Genomic DNA, 21319 nt, shown 5'->3' with positions numbered 1-21319 from the left:
CTGAAATCAGTGGGTATCAAAGCAATCACTCTGCTGGTTGGATTCATATTTGCCACATAAAAAGATGGTTATGGTGGTTGCAGGTCAGCTATCTCAGTTCCAGGACACCTCTGCAGGAGTTCATTGGCGTAGTGTTCCAGGCCCACCCATCTTCAGCTGCTTCCCTCTATCATAAGTCAGAAGTGGGGATGTTGGCCTAAGATTGTACAATGTTCAGCACTATTCACAATTCCTCAGATACTGAAGCAGTCCATGTTCAAATGCCAAATCTAGATAATTTCCAGGCTTGGACTGACAAGTGACAAGTGACACTTGCACCATACAAATACCCGGTAATGACCATCTTCAGTAAGAGGCAATAGTCACTGCCCCCCGACATTCAATGATGTTACCATCACCAAATTTCCCTGGAAAAGATGTACTGGAAGAGATTGATGAGGCTGTTTCCTAGGATGAATGAGTTGAATGATCAACAACAGTTAAATTGGCTAGGTCTTTATTCAGTAGAGCTTAGAGGAACATGGGGTGATCTTATTGAAATTTACAAGTGTAAGAAGCACAGAGTCTTGTGGGACTGCAGCAGATTGAGACAAAGGGCAAGAGAGTTACTGACTGCTGTTGGAAATTTTGCTCAAAGTGGAAATACAACTCGTCTATCCTTGCCATATTCAGTTTTCAGAATTAATGCCACATTAGGACGCCAAATTAAAGGAGGTAAATGCTTGACTGTTCAAATTCAAGCCTCTGAATTCCTTTGTCTAAATAAGGTGTTGATTATTGTAGTAAAAAAGGTTCTCTGAACAGGCATTTATAGGAGAGAGAAATCATTCACTGCAGGTTAATATGCAACACGGCAGAAGAGGGAGACAAAGACCAAGAGAGTAACTGACTACTGCTGGAAATTTGGTATCAAGTGGGACAAGAGTAGTTTTTCACTAGGGTTGAATGTAAGAAGTAAACTCTCCAGAGTGAGAGATGAATGGGAGAGGTTAAAAGGAGGGGATCAAGGGCTGTCCTGAAGGGAGATCGGCAGTAGAGTATCACAAACCAGTGAGTGATACAAATACAGTGAATGCGGTGAATCAGACGGGTGAATACTTCTCGTCATTAAAAATACAATTCAGTTCATAAGATTGCGTTTAGGTCTCCAGTGTTTTTCGGCTTTCCTTCCTTAAAAACTCAAGAACTTCAAAGAGGTCCTTGCGGGTTGTAATATCTGGATTACTCCCAGTGCTATGAGCTAATGAGGGTAGGAATAGGAGAATAGAGCATATAGAGTGTGTGTGTATATATGGGGGGGTGGGGAGAACCAGGGAGATCAGTCGGAGACTGGTACGGTTGGGAAAAGGAGCAAATCAAACACTCAGGGCAGGCAGGAACAAAGCAGAGAATGAGGTAGCACTGATAAAATAAACTGAATTTACCATATATACTCAAGTAAAATTTAATCTCATGTAAAAGTCAACTTCCTATTTTTGCCAAATAACATGGCTTTTTCCACATATCTTGTGTGAAAGTTGATCCGGGTTCTTCACAGATAACAGATCAATGTTTATCAGTCAGTGTTCTGGCCGTCATGTTTTTGCTCCACTCCCAGTCTTCAAGTCCGCTGGATGTTCATTCCACTCCGGGTTTTCAGAATTACCATAATTCATTTCCTTTTAAATTCTTTTAGAGATCAGTTGGATTTCTGCTAATAATATGGTACGAATTTTGACAGGCATGAATTTCAGCCCCTCAAAAGTAGTATCCATGTAATAGTTGACAACATTAATTTAATCTCAAAAAGTCAAAAGAAATTCAACTATTACTGGAATATATACAGAATTTCAATGCAAGGGGCCTAACAGGCAAGGCAGAGAACTCAGGGACATGGGACTGGGATATCATTGCAATTACAGAGACGTGGTTCAGGGATGGACAGGACTGGCAGCTTAATGTTCCAGGATACAAATGCTATAGGAAGGATAAAAAGGGAGGCAAGACAGGAGAGGGAGTGGCATTTTTGATAAGGGATAACATTACAACTGTACTTAGGGAGGATATTCCTGGGAAAACGTCCAGGGAAGTTATTTGGGTGGAACTGAGAAATATCAAAGGGATGACCACCTTATTGGAATAGTACTATAGACCCCCTCCCCAACAGTCAGCAGGAAATTGACAAACAATTTGTAAGTAGATCTCAGTTATCTATAAGACTGTTAGGGCTGTTATGGTAGGTGATCTTAACTTTCCAAACATAGACTGGGACTGGCACAGTGTTAAGGGTTTAGATGGAGAGGAATTTGTTAAGTGTGTACAATAATATTTTCTGATTCAGTATGCGGATGTACCTACTAGAGGTGGTGCAAAAATTGATCTACCTTTGGGAAATAAGGCAGGTGTCAGTGAGTGAGCACTTTGGGGTCAGCGATCATAATTCTATCAGTTCTAAAATAGTGCAGGAAAAAGGATAGACCAGATCTAAAAGTTGAAGTTCTAAATTAGAGGAAAGCTAATTTTGATGGTATTAGGCAAGAATGCTCGAAAGTTGATTGGGACAGATGTTCACAGGTAAAGGGATGGCTGGAAAATGGGAAGCCTTCAAAAATGAAATAATGAGAGTTCACAGATATTATATTCCTGTTAGGGAATATGTCGTTGGTTTTGTCCATGGGTTGTACTGGGTCTTTTAAGTTTGTTAGTTTTTGTTTGAGAGCGTTTTGTTTGTTGGTGGGTTTGTGTCGCTACTAGGATTCCGAGGGGTCTTAGTAGTCTGGCTGTCATTTCTGAAACTTCTTTGATGTATGGTAAGGTGGTTAGGGTTTCTGGCTGTGTTTGGTCTGCTTGTCGTGGTTTGTTCTTGAGGAATCTGCGGACTGTATTTTTTGAGTATCCGTTCTTCTTGAATGCGTTGCATAGGTGGTTCTCCTCTGTTTTCCGAAGTTCGTCTGTGCGGAAGTATGCGGTGGCTCATTGGAATAGTGTTCTGATACAGTTTCATGTGTGTGTATTGGGATGGTTGCTGGTGTAGTTAAGTATTTGGTCAGTGTTTGTCGGTTTTCTGCATACGCAGGTTTGTAGTTCTCCATTGTCCGTTCTTTCTACTATGACATCCAGGAATGCGAGTTTGTTGTCGGTTTCTTCCTCCTTGGTGAAATTTATGCCTGTGAGGGTATTGTTGATGATGTTAAATGTCTCTATCTTGTTTTGTTTTGTGATGACAAAGGTGTCATCTATGTAGCGGACCATACATACATGGGTGTATGTATGGAGTGAGCTGCCAAAGTGGGGAAAGCTGGTACAATTACTTCATTTAAAAGGCATCTGGAAGGCTACATGAATAGGAAGTGTTTAGTGGGATATGAACCAAATGCTGGCAAATGGGACTAGATTAGTTTAGGATATCTGATCAGCATGGATGAGTTGGACTGAAGGATCTGTTTCTGTGCTGTACATATTTATGACTCTATTAGATTAATACTGGTTTATTTAGTTTATAAAACAAAATGTCAGTAGTGAAGTGAAAAGAGCATGAACTCAAGTGGTTAATTTATTAGTCAGATATGATCACGATGGCAGGATGGGTGATGTGTTGCTTCTGCAACATCTTGAAGCTGCCGTCATTCAGAATGAACACATCTGTTGCAAGTATTTACAGCTTGGAGAAACTTCAGATCCAAGTTAAGAAGTGGAGTTTGAGCTGCAGGTATTGAACCACATCAGGGAAGGGGCAAGTTACCTGTAACCTTGGCTCAAAAGTATTATCAGATTAGATAAGTCAAGATTAATAAATCAGGGACAGGAGAACGCGACTATAACTGAGGCTGGTATAATGGTCTGGGGTAACAACTGAGGACTTTCAATCCCTGCAGTTGTCCAACAGTTACACAGGGATTTTGTCAGATATGCAGATGAGGGAGGGGACTTCAGAGAGGATAAGCAAACTGACAGTGGCATCTTGGTTCAGGGAGCCATTTGAGGTGGGGAAGACGACAGGAATGTAGTTGTGGGAGGCGACATAATAGTTAGGGGGACATATATTTCTTTCTGCAACCAAGAGTGGGAATCCTAAAGACTGTGCTGCCTACCCAGAGCCAGGGTTAAGCACATCTCTGTGACTGAAATGAACTTGGAGAGGGAGAGGAAGAATCCCATAGTTATTGGTATCCCACATTGATACCAACAACATTGGTAGATCGAGAAAAGGGGGTTCTGCTGAACAACTTTGAACAGTTAGGAGCTAAACTGAAAAGCATAACCTCCAAGTGACTAATCTCTGAATTACTACTGAGCCACAGGCAAACTGACATTGGGTCAACTCTGTCAAGGAGAGAATTGTGTGGTTCAGATAGATGTGGGTGAAATGCCACACAATTCTTCAGTTTGTGGGGCATTAGCACCAGTCCTGGAGTAGAAGGGAGCTGTTCTGATGGGATATGCTTCATTTGAACTGTGTTGGGACCAGTTTCCTGGTCGAACAGTTGAGAGTTTTAACTAACTGGGGGAAAGACAGCAAGCGAGGGGAAGAAAGAGAAAATGTAGGCTTCCAAAGCAAAAGGAAAAGGCTACAGTACAGGGCAGCTAATTGAATAATACCCAGAGTGGCTTAGGAAGGGACAGGGTATACAAACATTGAAAACAATAGGGATGTGTGACTTTTTGAAAGGTTGGGCAGGAAGGAAAGGGTGGTGAGGTAGCATTGTTGGCATTGAATGGAGTAAGTACATTAGCAAGAAATGATCTTGAATTGAAAGCATAGAATCCAAATGGGTGGAGGTAAAAACATAAAAAGGTAGACAGGACACTGGTAAGAGTAGTCTACAGGCCCCCTTTTCATGGCTATGTGAGGGATAGAGAATAAATCAGATAATGAGGGCATATAACAAAGGCAGTATATTAATTCTAGGTGACTTGTTTTATTCATTCATGAGACGTTGGCATCGCTGGTTGACCACCATTTATTGCCTGTCACTAGTTGCCCTTGAGGTGATGATAAACTCCCTTTCTTGAACTGCTGCAATCCATTGCTGTAGGTAAACCACAAGGCTGTTCTGGAAGGAATCCCAGGATATTGACCTTGTGACAATGAAGGACTTGTGACATATTTCCAAGTCAGGATGGTGAGTGGTATTGGAGGCAGGTCATAGAATCCCTACAGTGTGAAAACAGGCCATTCAGCCCTTTGAAGTACATTGACCCTCTGAAGAACATCCCATCCAGACATCAATGCTCAGCAGCAGCTGTGTACTACCTACAAGATGCACTGCAGAAATTCATTAAAGATCCTTAGATCTTCCAAACCCAAGACTACTTCCATCTAGAAAGACAAGGGCAGCTAATACATGGAAATGCCACCACCTGCAAGTTCCCCTCGAAGCCACTTACCACTCAAATAGTAATCATACCACCGTTCCTTCAGTGTTACTAGGTCAAAGTCCTGGAATTTCTTCCATAATAGCATTGTGGTCTACCTACTACTAATGGACTGCTGTGATTTAAGCAGCTCACCACCACATTCTCAAGGGCAAATAGGGACAGGCTGCCCCATCTAACGAGGATCACTTTCCACAAGTGAATAAAGTCCCAAGCAGCACCAAACTGGAATACTTCTGTTGTACTGGGATCTTACTTTTGGACTGTTGTGATTCTGCTTACACAGCTTCATCCAGCGATATTTGGACCAAGACTCAGTGGCCCTGGCACAACCTAAATTGAGCACTGACAAGTAAGTAAATACTATGGATACTGGATATTTAAAATAAAACAACGTGCTTGAGAAACTCAACAGATCTGACACTATCTGTAGAGAAACAATGCTGGGCAACACTTCATAGGATTTCCTGTTTTGCTGATTGAAGTTTTTTGTTTTTGCTTAAACATGGCTGTTAAAAGGAAGTGATGTAACTTAAGTAACTCTTGTAGGCCCACTTAACAACAAAGTCTCACTGTAGTCAGATGAAATACCTCAGAAGCTGTTGCACAGTGCACAGCTTAGAGAGTACATAGATTTACATCCATCTTTAATCTCAAGTGTCCAGTATATGATCAATTTTGGCTTCCATCTGAAATCTGTGCCATTGTAAACTTAGACTTTGGCCAATTTCCACTACTTCAGATGATCTGAAGAAATAGCTGAGGGATCTGGAACAGTTCCAAAGAAGTCATTGGACTTGAAACATTAACTTGGTTTTTGTACCTCCACAGATGTTGCCAGATTAGAAGAGTTTCTTAAACATTTTGTTTTATTTCAAATATCCAGCATCCTTAGTATTTACTTACTCATCAGTGCCAAGACCTCTCCGTGCCTTGGTCCATACATAAGCACAAGAGCTAAATTGAGGGGAGGTGACTGCCTTGGGTTACAAGGTAACATTCAAACAAGCGTTAATGGAAATCAAGGGTAAAGTCCTCTGTGGAAGAGTCAAATTGACAAAATAAGACAATGCAGTTGTTGTCAGCTAATCATCTCATCTTAAGACATTACTACCAAACATCTTCAAAACAAATAATCACACAGAATAGGCATCAAATCTGTATCACCGAAGCTACATTAAATCTACACTAGTCCCATGGTTGTCAATGTTATGACAGCAGCATCCTGATTTCTTCAGTTATTCTATCAGTGAACCTACCTACATTGTAGACTGGGAAGAAATGTTCACTTGATTTAGTGTTCAGATTAATTCACACCAACTGAGTTATCAAACTCGCCCATTTTCACATGCAAACAACATTCATACTTAAGGTGATTATCAACACGTAACATTCATAGCACATGCCATGCAATGACCATATCCAAAGTTTAGCAAGTTTACACAATTTCATTCATAAACATAGAAAACAATAGAAAAAACTTGGTAGTAAGGTCTTATCGAAGGATCATGCCAATCATTAAGACTATCTGTAATATGGTAAATTAATAAAAATACAACTGATATTGGAATTGCTATTTTACTGTTAAATAAAATTATATACAAGTATATCTGCATTTTTCGGAACGTTTTCAGGAATTGTAGGTCCATAGATTAGGGACAAAAACTAATATCGCTATAGTTACTTCAAACATTATAAAGTAATATGTACCTCTCTTTTTCTAGCTCTTCCAAGTAGCCAGTACTTTCTCTGCTTCCATTGACTAATCCTCTTCTTGGAATTGAACCCATTGGAACTGGACTACACTCTCCTGACCGACTTGACACTGATCCTTCTCTACTTCCATACGAGTGCAGTGACATCTTTGGTTTTAATTTTACTGCAGATGAATTTGCACACTCCAAGTTCAGTTCTGAAAAATAAAAGCATTAAATAATTTTATGCAGTTTTGTAAAACTGCATTATGTATTAAGATAACTTTCCCTGAGAATTATAAATCTGTTTTAAGACAATTTTAAGACGTGACTGCATAATTCCCAAAACTAATCCATATACTTGACAAAAGAAAAACCTGTCATCAGTCAACTTCTTGAACAATGAGAACGATGAATAACCCTTCACCACTAGGAGCAAAACTTACTTACACAATGCCTGCTCAATGATGATCAGCTTTGGTTCTATTAGGTGAATTCAACTACAGACCATAATACAACCTTGTCCCAAACATGGACATTCTGAATGTGAACTATTCTTGCCATTCAGACAGTATTCTTAGAAGTGCAGCAAACAGCCCAAGTAAACACTGAAGCCAGTGTAGATGCAGGGAAAACTCACTAGTAATGGAATAATATCTAGCATAAAGATGGTTATGGTTGCTAGATGCAAATCATTTAAGGCCCATGATATTATTGATAAAGATTTCCAGCCAAGCTCCGAGGCACAACTATCTCCAGACTTGTTAATGGCTATCGCTTCACTGAGGTCAGAAGTAGAACCATTTGATGATGACGGTATTCATCTCAATTCGCAAATTCCCAGTTAAGGTACCAGTCCATGCCCACATGTAGTTAATATCAAATGTCAAGCATGACTGATGCAATACATTTTCACCATTCTAGTGTGAATGACTCTTGCCAGCAGGAGAATGAACTACCTCAGCAAGGCACCCAACCACATTTCAATTTCCCTAACATCAACAGCTTAGGTAGGAGGATAGAGAAAAGAGATAAATTGTTCTGGATCACTAGTGACTAGGTCAGAGCTGGGTCACCTCGTGGCACTTTATGATTGGATCAGTGCTTCATTTAAAAGCCTAAATATCCACCTGCTCTACTGCGTGGATCAAGACTGCAATTCATAAAATCCACAGGATAACCATAGCACTACACCATGGATTCTTCAGCACTACCTTCAAAACCTGACTTTCACCTCCTAGATAAATAAGAGCGCATGCATGGAAGCACTAACATGAGTCAGGCATATACTCATTAATGCTGAATCAATTTCCTGGAACTCATTACCTAATAGAATTGTGGAACCACTGCACTGCACGGATTGCAGCATTTCAAAATGGTCGCCCACCAGCACACTCTCAGGACAATAAGGGAAGCATATTAAAGTTGACAATTCAACAATGCATATCTATTATGCATTTTTTATTAAAGAGATGAAAACTGATATGTTCAAAATTTGGCCTTAGCTGATAGAAAAATAATAATTGGAATATGGCTCATGTAAGAACAAGCTGCATAAAACTTGTAACAAACAGGTTACGTAATGTTCTTTCACTCCAGAGAACTCCTCAAAAATATTTGAAAATGTTACATTAACAATAATTTATGCTGGGACCTGTTGAACAATATATCACCTTGAGATAAAGGAAAACCAAAGAGACAACTTTAAGTGTTCAAGTAGGCAACCAAACCATCCCTTACCAAACTGCTGTCCTCTACAGCCTCACTTCCTGTGCTTCAATTAGAAAAGATACACGACATTCACTGAACCTAGTTTGGATATGCTGCAAGTAATCAGACCTTTCTGCACTTTCAATCTCAAGCCTAATGTGTTATATTGACATATTCTCAAGTTCAAATTCAAAGCAGCATTCTTGACTCAGTGTTAATGCTCATATCTTTGAGGCAGAAAAGCATGGATTCAAATCCCATTGGACTCGAAACATTAACTCTGTCTTCTCTCCACAGATGAGTTTCTCTTGCAATTTGATTTTGTGTTTATTGGAGATAATAGGAACCAAGAAAAACAACCAAATTTCTGTTGTCACCAATGGAGTCGAAGAATGAGAGAAAAACAGTGCATTACTCCTAGCTCAGTTATAACATTTTCAGTTGAAATAGTTAATTAACCTTGATTTTTCTCACAAGTGCACAAAAATCTTGAAGAGGGAGGGATTTCATAAGTATTTTGTCCAAGTATTTATTCAAGTAACTAAAACAGATCAACAGATCATATTGTCCACTGCTGATTCTGGGGTGACATTTAAGAAAATGGAATATCAATTCTCTAAAGGACATTTATGATACTTAATTCAGCGAAAAGCACAAGAGGGCATGCCAGGAACAGCACCAGGCATACCTAAAAATGAAAGTGCTAACCTGGTGAAACTAGAATACTGGACTACTTGCATATCCAACAGAGAAAACAGCATGCAACAGACACAGAGAAAGCTAAACCACAGTCAAGCTTCTGCAGTCGTGCCACATCCAGTCAAGAGTGTTGCTTGTCAATTAAACAACAAACAGGATATGGTGGCTCCACAAATATCCCCCTCCTCAATAACGCTAGTGCTCAACACATCAGTGCAAAAGACATCAGTGGTACTTGCATCCATTTTATCGCAGAAGTTCTGAATAGATAATCTATCTCCTGATCTTCTCAGCATCACAGATGCCAACCTTCAGACAGTTTGATTCATTCTACATGATAATAACAGCTGAAGGCACTGGATGCAAAATCTTTAGACTCATACATCTAAGCTATATTACTCAAGACTTTTAGTCCAGAATCAGATGTAATTCTAGCCAAACTATTCCAATACACCTACAATACTAGCATTGTTTAACGATGTGGACAATTATCCAGATATATCCCATCCATAAAAGCAAGACCAAATCCAACTTGGCCGTCAGAATATTCTCAATCATAAGCAAAGTTTTGAAGGGGTCACTGACAATGCTATCAAGCTGCACTTGCAAAGAAGTAACCTACTCACCGATGCTCAGTTTGGGTTCTGCCACAAACACTTAGTTTCCAATTTTATTTCAGTCTTGGTCAATCATGGCGAAAAAAAAGAGCTGATCTCCAGAGGTGAGGTGAAAGTGATCACTCCTGACACAAAGGCAGCGTTTGAGTGCAACAGCAAGGAACTTTAGCAAAACTGAAGTCAATAGGAATTAAGGAAAAACTGTCCAATGACTCGAGTCATTCCTAACACAAAGGAAGGCAGCTTCAGTTGATGGAGTTCAATCAATGCAGGTCACTACTGCAAGAGTTTCTCAGGGTACAACCAGCTTCAGCTGATACAGCAATAACCTTTTCTCCATCAGAAGTTTAGAAGTGGAGCTATTTGTGAAAGATTGTAATGTTTGCCAAAAATTGAAACGTTCATTACCATTCATGAAGATTAGAATGAACCAAAGTTTCTAGTTATGATATGCATCATTAAATTCAATTGAATGTCCACAAGATGGCATGTGTAACGTATTTGCCAGATAAGTGTACTCTACTCTGCAAAACAGTATGATAGAAATAAAGTCATACAGCACGGCAAGAGGTCCTTCAGCCCGACTTATCCATACTGACCAGGTTTCCTAAACCAAACTAGTCCAATATTCTTGCATTTGGCCCATATTCCTTGAAACCTTTCCTATCTATGTAGCTGTTCAAATATCTTTTAAATGTTGTAATTGTACCCACTTCTATCATTTCCTCTGGCAGCTCATTTCATATATGCACCACTCACTGGATGAGACGCTCTTTGGAGAGTTGGTGTGCACTTGATGGGCCAAATGGCCTGCTTCCACACAGCATGGATTCCATGATTCTCAATGGTGCAGCAGTCTATGAACCTTGTCATTTCTTCATTAACAGACGAGTGCAGAGTACAGAAAGATGTAACAAAAACAGAAGTTGCTGGAAAAGCTCAGCAGGTCTGGCAGTATCTGAGAAGATAAATCAAAGTTAATGCGTTGGTCCTCACTGGACCCAAAACATTAACTTTGATTTCTCTTCAGAGATGCTGCCAGACCTGCTAAGCTATTCCAGCAACTTCTGCTTTTGTTTCTGTTTCACAGCAGTCACAGTTCTTTTGGTTTTTACACAAAGATGGAACCTTGGCACAAAGGATACGGTCAGATGAATTTGCAGGATATAGTTCTTGACCGGTTATTTATATTCATATTGAACATGGCTGGGGCCAGCACAGAGTCCTGTGGTAGCCTTTTGGCCGACCTTCTCCATGCACAAGGGTGACTGATTAGCCTAAGTGATCTTTTAGCTCTACCAATACAGATAGTCTACTTTTATCTTGCTAATAGCCATGTCCTTTTCCTCTAATGCCATTATTATTCTGCTACTGTACCTCCCTTTCCCTTTTTGAAATATAACAACATTCCAATGTGTAATTCCTCATCCTGACTTTTCTGTACCCACATCTATGTTACCATAATTTTGCTGGTTGCTTCCAATGCGTGATTGCCTCCAATTTCTCTATTTAATTACAAATATTAAATGCACTGCTGCACAAATATTTAAAATTCATTTTTAAATAAATTTCCCTTCAGTTCAGTTTTAATCAAATTTTTAGACTCAATTATTAATTCCCTTGCCATCAAATGGCCTTCTTTATCCTTTTCTACATTCTATTGTCAGGTGACTTTTTTCCTTGTTGCATTTACCTTTAAGCGACTTACATCTCTTATAGATGCCTTCCTCATTTTACTAGCTTAAAGCCTTGACCTGTTTACTCATCTGCTCAGAATTGAAAAACAATCAGTTCCATCATGGTTCAGGTGGAGCCTATCCCATCAGCACAGTTACTTCTGTTCCAGAACCGATACTGATATCCCATAAACAAAACCTATCTTTTAAGATATCAGCTTTTTATTCATGTGTTAATACTCCTCTGCTCTCATGCCTATTTCTATGTGGTTTGGTCAATAATTATTCTATGGCTATTGTTCTCAGGACTTTTCTTTTTAATTTAGAAGTTAACTCCTGATACTCTTTCAGCAGAACACTCTCCTGGTTCCTATGTAATGTCATTTGTTTCAATGTGAACCAAAACAACTGGATTTACTCCCACCATTTCCAAGTTTCTCTTCAGCCACCATAAAATAATCCTTAATTTAATATTTTGCAAGCAACACACATTTTGGGCTTCTTTGTGTAAACTGCGGAGTACATTATAATCATTCAAACCATTGTTTGGATACATTCCTGCAGAATGTAACATTTACATTTTTAGGTATCATCAATATAACATATTCAATAAGGAAAATAACTAATTTTATAGAAAACAAAGGAAACAGAGGAGAGATATCGATAAGATGTAATGGACTACAAAATGGCAGATGAAATTTAAATGTCAGTAATTGTGCTTTAAAGCAGTTTGGTCAAAAAACCTAAACTGTGAAGTATATTCAGTGCAGGGTGCAGTGGAAGACCGAAGGGACTCGAGATATAGATTAACAGGTCAGTAAAGGGAACATTTATATTGATAGAAGTTATTTTAAAATGCAACTAAAATTCCTGTTTTTACTTTGAGGGGTATGGAAATATAAAACCAACATACCCTGTGATAAGTATACATATTATCTTAATAAGGCTAAGTTAACTTAACTTGTCTGCTCGCGGACTGTTTGGCACCACTGGCAAGTCCAGCATAATGGTCCATTTTTAACTGTCTTTTTCTTTTGAGAGTGGAAGTGGTAACAATGAGCTATCTTCTTGAATTGGTGTTTCCAAAGTGCATGGATTACTGGGCTTCACATTATGGGGAGGATATAAAAGTGCAGAAAGAATACAAACCAGATTCACAAGTCTGTGAAAATAAAAATATAGCTTGAAATTGGAGGGGGTTGTCATACAGAATTGTTCTCATTAAAGAATTGTTCAAACTTCTGAAAGCAAGGAAAACTTAAAGGGAGATTGTTACCAGTAACTGACAAGAATGAGGGCCTTGTGGGCGACACGGTGGCTAGCACTGCTGCCTCACAGCACCAGAGACCCAGGTTCAATTCTCGCCTCAGGTGACTGTGTGTGGAGTTTGCACATTCTCCCCATGTCTGCGTGGGTTTCCTCCGGGTGCTCCGGTTTCCTCCCACAATCCAGAAATGTGCAGGTTAGGTGAAGGTGGCCATGCTAAATTGCACTGTAGCGTTAGGTGAAGGGGTAAATGTAGGGGAATGGGTCTGGGTGGGTTACGCTTCGGCAGGTCGGTGTGGACTTGTTGGGCCAAAGGGCCTGTTTCCACACTGTAAGTAATCTAATCTAATCTAAATACAAATTTAAATGCAAGAGATTTAGAAGAGAGTAAAAGAGAAAAACAAAGAAAACTTACAGCCCAGGAACAGGCCCTTCGGCCCTCCAAGCCTGAGCCGATACAAATGTACTGTCTAAACCTGTCGCTCAATTTCTAAGCATCTGTATCCCTCTGTTCCCCACCTACTCATGCATCTGTCCAGACACATCTTAAATGAATCTACCATGCCTGCCTCTACCACCTTTGCTGGCAACGCATTCCAAACGCCCACCAGCTTCTGTGTGAAGTATTTGCCGCGTGTATCCTCCTTAAACTTTCCATCTCTCACCTTGAAAGTTATTGAATCCTTCACCTTGGGAAAAAGCTTGTCTCTATCCACCTTGTCTATACCCTTCATGATTTTGTAAACCTCAATCAAGTCCCCCCTCAATGTCCTTTTTTCTAATGAAAATAAACCAAACCTACTCAACCTTTCTTCACAGCTAACAACTTCCATACCAGGCAACATCCTCGTAAACCTTCTCTGCACCCTTCCCAAAGTGTCCACATCTTTTGGTAATGTGGCAACCAGAACTGTACACAGTATTCTAAATGCGGCCGACCCAATGTCTTGTACAATTTTAACATGACTTGCCAGCTCTTATACTCAATACCCCGTCCAATGAAGGCAAGCATACTATATGCCTTCTTGAACACTTTATCCACCTGTGCAGCAACCTTCAGGGTAGAATGGACCTACACTCCAAGATCTCTCTGCCCATCAACTTTTCCCAAGGCTCTTCCGTTCATTGTATAATTCACTCTAGAATGCATCACCTCACATTTATCTGGATTGAAAACTAACTGCCACTTTTCCGCCCAACTCTCCAGTCTATCTATATCCTCCTCTATTCTCTGACAGTCCCTTATGCTTTCTGTTACTCAACCAATCTTCATGTCATCTGCAAACTTGATCATACTAACAGTGCCCTCTTCCAGATCATTTATGTATATCACAAACAACAGTGGCCCCAACACTGACCCCTGTGGAACACCACTGGTCACCTTCCTCCACTTAGAGAAACTCCCTTCAACTAGTACTCTCTGTCTCCTGTTGCTCCACCAGTTCTTTATCCACCTAGCTAGAACACCTTTCACAGCCTGTGACTTCACTTTCTCCATTAGTCTACCATGGGGAACCTTATCAAACATCTTACTAAAGTCCATGTATATGACATCAACAGCCCTTCCTTCATCTATCAACTTGGTCACTTCCTCGAACAACTCTATAAAGTTGGTAAGGCACGATCTGCCCCGCACAAAACCCTGTTGCCTATCACTGATAAGCCCATTCTTTTCGAAATATAAATAGATCCTATCACTCAGTACCTTCTCCAGCAACTTTCCCACCACTGACGTCAGGCTCACTGGTCTGTAGTTACCAGAAATATCCCTACTACCCTTCTTGTACAGGGGGATAACATGAGCAACCCTCCAGTCCTCTGGCACCTCACCTGTATTTAAGAATGCCACAAGGATATCTGTCAGGACCCCAGCTATATCCTCTCTCGCCTCCCTCAGCAACCTGGGATAGATCCCATGCAGACCTGAGGATTTGTCCACCTTAATAACCTCTAGCCTACTCAACACATCTTCCCTACTTATATCAACGTGATCCAGACTAATCAAACTTCTATCTCTAATCTCAACATTCATCATGTTCCTCCCCTCAGTGAACACTGATGCAAAGTAAATCATTCAGAATCTCACCCATTCTCTCAGGTTTGACACTCAGCCTTCCTTTGCTATCCTTTAGTAGACCAATTCTTTCTCTAGTGACCCACTTGCCTCTTATATAAGAATAAAATGCTTTGGGATTCTCCTTAATTCTGCTCACTAAAGCTATTTCATGACCCCTTTTAGCCCACTTGAATCCTTGTTCAAGGCATGTCCTACTCTTCTGATATTCTTGCAGGGCTCGTTCTGTTCTTAGCTGCCGAGACCTTTTGTATGCTTTGCCTTTCCTCTTGGCTAGTCACACAATTTCTCCTGTCATCCACGGTTCACGAATCTTGCCCTTCCTATCCTTTGCCTTCAATGGGACATGCCTATCCTGCACTATCTTTGAAAGTACTGGAGCAACTTCTTCATACAAGTAGTAGTCTAAAACTAAACGGTACAGGTTTAAGGTGAGAGCAAAGAGATACAAAAGGGCCCAGAGGGGCAATTCTTTTCAGAGGGTGGTGAGTGTCTGGAATGGGCTGCCAGAGGCAAGCACAATTTTGTCATTTAAGAAACATTTAGACAGGTACATGGATGGGAAAGGTATGGAGGAATATGGACCAAATACAGGCAAATTGGACTAGTTTTGCAGTCATTGTTTTTACCCAAATGGGACTAGTTTCATTGCGAAAACTGGGTGACAAGCAGCAGCTGGGCCGAAGGCTGTGTTTTCATCTTGTAAACTTCTATAGAAGACTGCAGCACAGGAATGGGCCTGTCAGCCCACAATACTGTGCCAAACATGACGCCAAATTAAATTAATCCTGTCTCCCTGCCCTTGGTCCATATCCCTCCATCACTTGTATATTCATGAGCTTATCTAAAAGTCTTTTAAAGCCCACTATTATATCTGCTACCACCACCACCATCACCACCTCCAGCAGTGCATTCCAGACTCCTACCACTCTCTGTAAAAATAAAACTTGCCCCTCACATCTCCTTTGAACTTTCTTCCTCTCATCTTAAATATATGCCGGCTAGTTTTATTAATTTCAATTCTTGGAAAAAGATTCTCACAGTCAACCCTATCTATGCATCACATCATTTTATAGATTTCTATCAAATCTCCTCTCAGCCTCCAATGCTCCAGAGAAAACAACCTGAGTTTTTCTAACCTTTTCTTATGGCTCATACCTCTAATCCAAGCAACATCCTAGTAAACTTTTTCTGCACCCTCTCTAAATCCTCCACATCCTTCCTGTAATGCGGCATACAGAACTGAACACAATACTTCGAATGTGGCCTAACCAAAGTCTTATAAAGCTGCAACATGACTCTTGTGCTCAATTCCCCAACCAATAAAGGCAAGCATGCCATTTGTCTTTTTTCCACCTTATCTACTTGTGTAGCCAGTTTTAGAGAGCTATGGACTTGAACCCAAGGTCCATCTGTAAATTAATGCTGTTCAGGGTCCTCTCATTAAGCGCATACTTTTCTTTTACATTTGATCTCCCAAAGTGCACAGTCTCACGCTTACCGGATTAAACTCCATCTGCCATTCCTACAACTGATCTAGATCCTGTTGTATCCTTTGAGAACCTTCTAAACTATCTACAATTCCACTAATCTTTATATCATCTGCAAACTTTCACACATCTACATTTTCATCCAAGTCATTTATATATATCACAAACAGCAGAAGTCCCAGTACAGACAGATCTTTGTGGAACACCACTAGTCCAGGTGGAAAACACCCTTCCAACACTACCCTCTATGCGCAAGCAAATTGTTCATGCAGCCAAGTGTCCATGGATCCCATATGTCTTAATGTTTTGAATGAGTGTACCATTGAGGGACCTTGTTGAAAGCCTTATTCAATGCCTTACTAAAATCCACGTAGACAACAGCCACAGCTCTACCCACATCCACCACCCTTGTCACCTCCTCGAAAATTTCAATCAAGTCAGTATCATTCAATCATCACAGTCTGACAGTCCCTAATGAGGCCATGCTTTTCCAAATGCACGTAAATCTTATCCCTAGGAATTCTCTCCATTAGCATCCCAAGCCCTGATAGGAGATTCACCAGTCTATAGTTTCCTGGATTATCCCTATTTTCTTCTCAATGAGTAACCAGAAGGCTGTGAAATCAACTTTGAGGCTCAGCAGTCAGGAACAAAGTATGAATGATTTGGAGGTGCTGGTGTTGGACTGGGGTGTACAAAGTTAAAAATCACACAACAGGTTATAGTTCAAATAAACCTGTTGAGCTATAACCTGGTGTTGTGTGATTTTTAACAAAGTATGAAAACACTCAAGATTAGATTGGATAGGTAATGGAAGGAAAAAAAGGCTAAACGGATATGGGTACAGGGTGCATAAACATGATTAGATTAAACGATCAAATAGAAAATAAATGCAGACTGTTTGGGGTGAATTACTAATTCCTACACGTATTTCTAAAACAGTTGTATAACAGGGTAAAAAGGAAGAATTTAAATTTTTACTGCTGTCAAGTTTCTAAATCATCTGAATTTCTTGAGTACTTGAGTTAAAGCCTACTTGTGAATCCAAAACAAGTCACATACAAGAAATTTAATGAAACTTGAATATCACTGAGAAATGGCAATGCTGAGTTTTTTTTTTACACCACACCATGTGCAACCATATATAAAATCGCAAATTCTATATTTCAGCTTTGAACTAATTGCAATCTAGTATTGAAAAACATTTTCACACAAGAAGCAAAAACAATTATAATAGCCAACTTCAGAGACATAGAACGTTATTTATTATTCAGTACTCGATCAATCAAAATGGCTGCATCCAATCTCCAGCAAAATGCTGCCTAGATATATAAGCGAATTGAAATGAAAATTAATAAATAAGCTATCAATAGATTGTAAAACATCTCTCAGAAAGCATACTAAATAAAATGCACAAAAGCCCAAACACACTTATGCATGCTTCTTGTGCACAAATGAAGTGATCAAATGTAACACTTGCATTATAGCTGAAATCAATCGTAAAAATACAGAGAGCAGATAGTTAGTTACAGAATACTAGCACATTATTAATGTGCAGAAATATACAGTTTTGAAATTAATATGGGTCATGCTTGCATAACAAAATCCATATCGTACACAGAATATTTTAATAAAACAAACAAATCAGGTGTAGTATTGTGTACTAGAATAATTTGAAAATTATTTTCACCAAAATAAGTTTCAAACTTATTTTTCCATTAAATAAATTAAATAATTACATATCAAAGATAGGGGAACAAAATAAATAAAGCAGTCATTAATAGACGTACTTCTGATCAAAGGGTAAGCTATACAGGGGACTAAGAACACAGGTCCTTCATTGCAGAGACATGGTTTCATCTGGTTAAACTAGATGGAAAACAAAAGTCTATTCCTGCTGTCCAAAAACAATAACAAAGGACAAAAAATACGGGAAACTAAACATCGAGTTGCCATGGTATATGTAGGTAATAATTTCAAGGTTAGGTCTAAGAAACTAGAACGAGTGGGGAATTTAACCTAAGGATTAAATGGAAAAGCAAAACAACAAAGGTCATAAATAATCTCAGAATGACTACCCAGGCCGCAAGAAAATTAGCAAATAAACTCAGAGTGTTGAATATGTGACTCAAAGATTGGTGTGGGAGAAATGGAGCACTGCCACTGGGAATGAGGAAGGATGGAGCTGATCTGTTGGAATAGGTTTTACCAGAATCTTGCTGTGATCAATATGCCATTAACTAGCAAGACATGTAAAATGGATGGAGTGCAGAGGGCTCAAGTGAGTAGAATTTTTGAAAACTAAAAAAGAAAGGACATGACAATAGTGCAGGATAGTGATATTGGCTATGATAACTGAGAAAGAGCCTGTCTTGGGCAGTGAATGACAGACCATAGCTACTGGATTTGCACATGCCCAGTGTTTTAAAGTTTTTGTCAGTTTTGGAGAGCTAATGATGCTAAATAGTATTTTGTAACTGATTGTACTGTATATTTAGCATTCCATCTGGTTTGACCTTTCTGCCTACCCAATTCTTGATCGCTTAATTATCCTGGATTATTCACTGGGCTTCATGTCAAAGTTCAGGGAAGTGTAATGAAGATGCACCAGCTCTTTTCAATGTGTGCTTGAATTCGTGCTGCTATTTTGTTGTTTTGTTTTAAGGTGCTTTAATTGACGGTTATAAATAACCAAACATTTACAGTAGAATCGTTCCCTAGAACAATTTATTAATTCAGAATACTAATAAGATCACCTTTAAAGCTCCAGGTGAACTGCAGGCTTTTGAAACAGCAAGGAGACATGTCAGTGCAAACCAGGAAACACTCCTGTCTCCCTACTTTCCTGCTTTCAGATTAGTTTGTTTCTACACATCTTGTACTGTTTGTGATGTGACTGAAATTGAACTACATTATTTGAAATGAAATATTATTGCACAAGAGTATATACTGTACTGAAATCACAACACATCTTATTCCTTTTATATTAGGAGTACCATACTCTACATAAATAACTGATTGGATAAATCTGATCAACTGTGCTTTCATTTCAACTGAGAGATTTTCCATTGTATTCTACAGTAATATACAACTTTGAGAATCTCAAACTACAATACCTACATGTCAACCACCAAAATCTGCTTTGTCTGTTATTGCAAATTCTCTCATTTGACGCATACCGCTGCAGAATGTGGTGCATATAGAAATCATACTACCAAAACCAAATCAAAATAAGCAAACAATCTCAAAAAAGTTGAATACAAAAATTCTAATGTAATGCAACACTCTAACCCTTCAAAGCTCAAAGGATCCCTTACTCCCTTTGCACATGAACTTCTAAGATCATCATTACTACATGGACTTAATCTCTGAAGATTAAGACAAGGATTTCCTAGAAACAAAATGCTAAAATTTGAGCTTTAAAAACATTCTTTATTTGTATTAAGTCAGTAAAATGTGAGCAGATTTTACATTAGGCACGAAAGCTTTAGCCATCCACATAAAAGTGACGATTCAGAACAAAAATCAATTGAGTAAATTACGAACAGCTCTAATCATTTATTTAATGAATAATCTGAGAAACACCACTATGCCTTTATTCATATAACTGAATCTACTTCTCTTGAAGACCATCTCGAACTAGTGTTTAAAAAGTCAGTTACCATTACATACTACAAGACTTACCTTTTAGTCGTTCCAGTAGATCAACCTGTCCAGCAGAAGCCAGAGCCAGAGCCTCGTCTTCAATGCTACCCTGCAGTTGCTTCAGGACCTCCTGCAGCACGAAGTGAAGCACAATCAGAATGGCTGTAATCATACTGAAATCGAACCTACAAGTCAGGCTGCATGTTACTTCAGCAGCCATACATTACAACCCTCAACTGAACAGAATTAACTTGCACCAAGTGCATCACAAAGATTTTTTGGGCCTATGCTTCGAATTCCATTTTACACGTGAGGTGATTGAAGTTAATTCCTTATCCAACAATTTAAATATTTGCAAGTACCTTCCACTTGAACTTGACAATTTACCTTCCTGCACTGCTTTGGATGCTCCAAATTTATCCATAATTACATACAAGTCTTCAACTGGTTAATATTTCTGCTGTGCTGCTTTTCCATTCCCTCTGAAAAGGTGCACAACTATATCTAAACTAACTTTTCATTGCCACAAGGTAGACAATTCTATGAAGTGAGGGCAAACTTTCAACCAAATCTCGACAAAGACCCACACCCAACTAACATACAGTATGCACTTGAACTGATGTGTATTACACCTGCATTGATTTACAGATTTATAAATATTAGAGATTTGAGGTACAGCTCTAAACAGGAATCCAAATCAACTACTAATTCAACTTATGCTTAATTACAAACAGTTGATTGGCACTGCCAAAAATTGCAAAAACCAAACACTTTCTTTTTCAGAGCAAAACATTCAAGTTTGCCCTTTTTGTTTTTCCATGACATTTGGGTGTTGCTGGCTAGGTTAGGATTTGTTGCCCATCCCTACCTAACTGCATTTGAAGTTGGTGCTCAACTACCTTCTGGAACTGTGGTCAGTCCACATGGAATAGGTGAACAGTGCTGTTCACTACCAAGTTCCAGGACTCTGGCACAGCAACAGTGAAGTCAAGGCAATTTGACCCCAAAATCAGGAAATGTGGCTTGGATTGCAACTTGCAGTTGATGACCTGCCCATGCATACCCTTTGTCATTCCGGGTGGAAGCAGCTGAG

The 21319-nt window shown here is 39.4% G+C and overlaps 1 protein-coding gene across 5 annotated transcripts in view; it reads right to left on the bottom strand.

Annotated features, from left to right (window-relative positions):
- Window positions 1-21319, bottom strand: part of apc (APC regulator of WNT signaling pathway) — a 191408-nt gene that overhangs the window by 53203 nt on the left and 116886 nt on the right. For 4 of the 5 annotated variants that reach the window (XM_072583698.1, XM_072583716.1, XM_072583726.1 and 1 more), the window contains 2 exons: window positions 20266-20356; window positions 7066-7267 (listed from right to left, as the gene is read on the bottom strand). In XM_072583698.1, the coding sequence (XP_072439799.1) occupies window positions 7066-7267; window positions 20266-20356 (293 nt within the window). The remainder of the gene's footprint in view (window positions 1-7065; window positions 7268-20265; window positions 20357-21319) is intronic. The other variant, XM_072583735.1, reaches the window with a different exon arrangement.

Source organism: Chiloscyllium punctatum, chromosome 2, assembly GCF_047496795.1.
Source record: "Chiloscyllium punctatum isolate Juve2018m chromosome 2, sChiPun1.3, whole genome shotgun sequence".
NCBI classification, from domain to species: domain Eukaryota; kingdom Metazoa; phylum Chordata; class Chondrichthyes; order Orectolobiformes; family Hemiscylliidae; genus Chiloscyllium; species Chiloscyllium punctatum.
The sequence above is the reverse complement of the archived record's forward strand: the minus strand, read 5'-3'. Positions and strand labels throughout refer to the sequence as shown.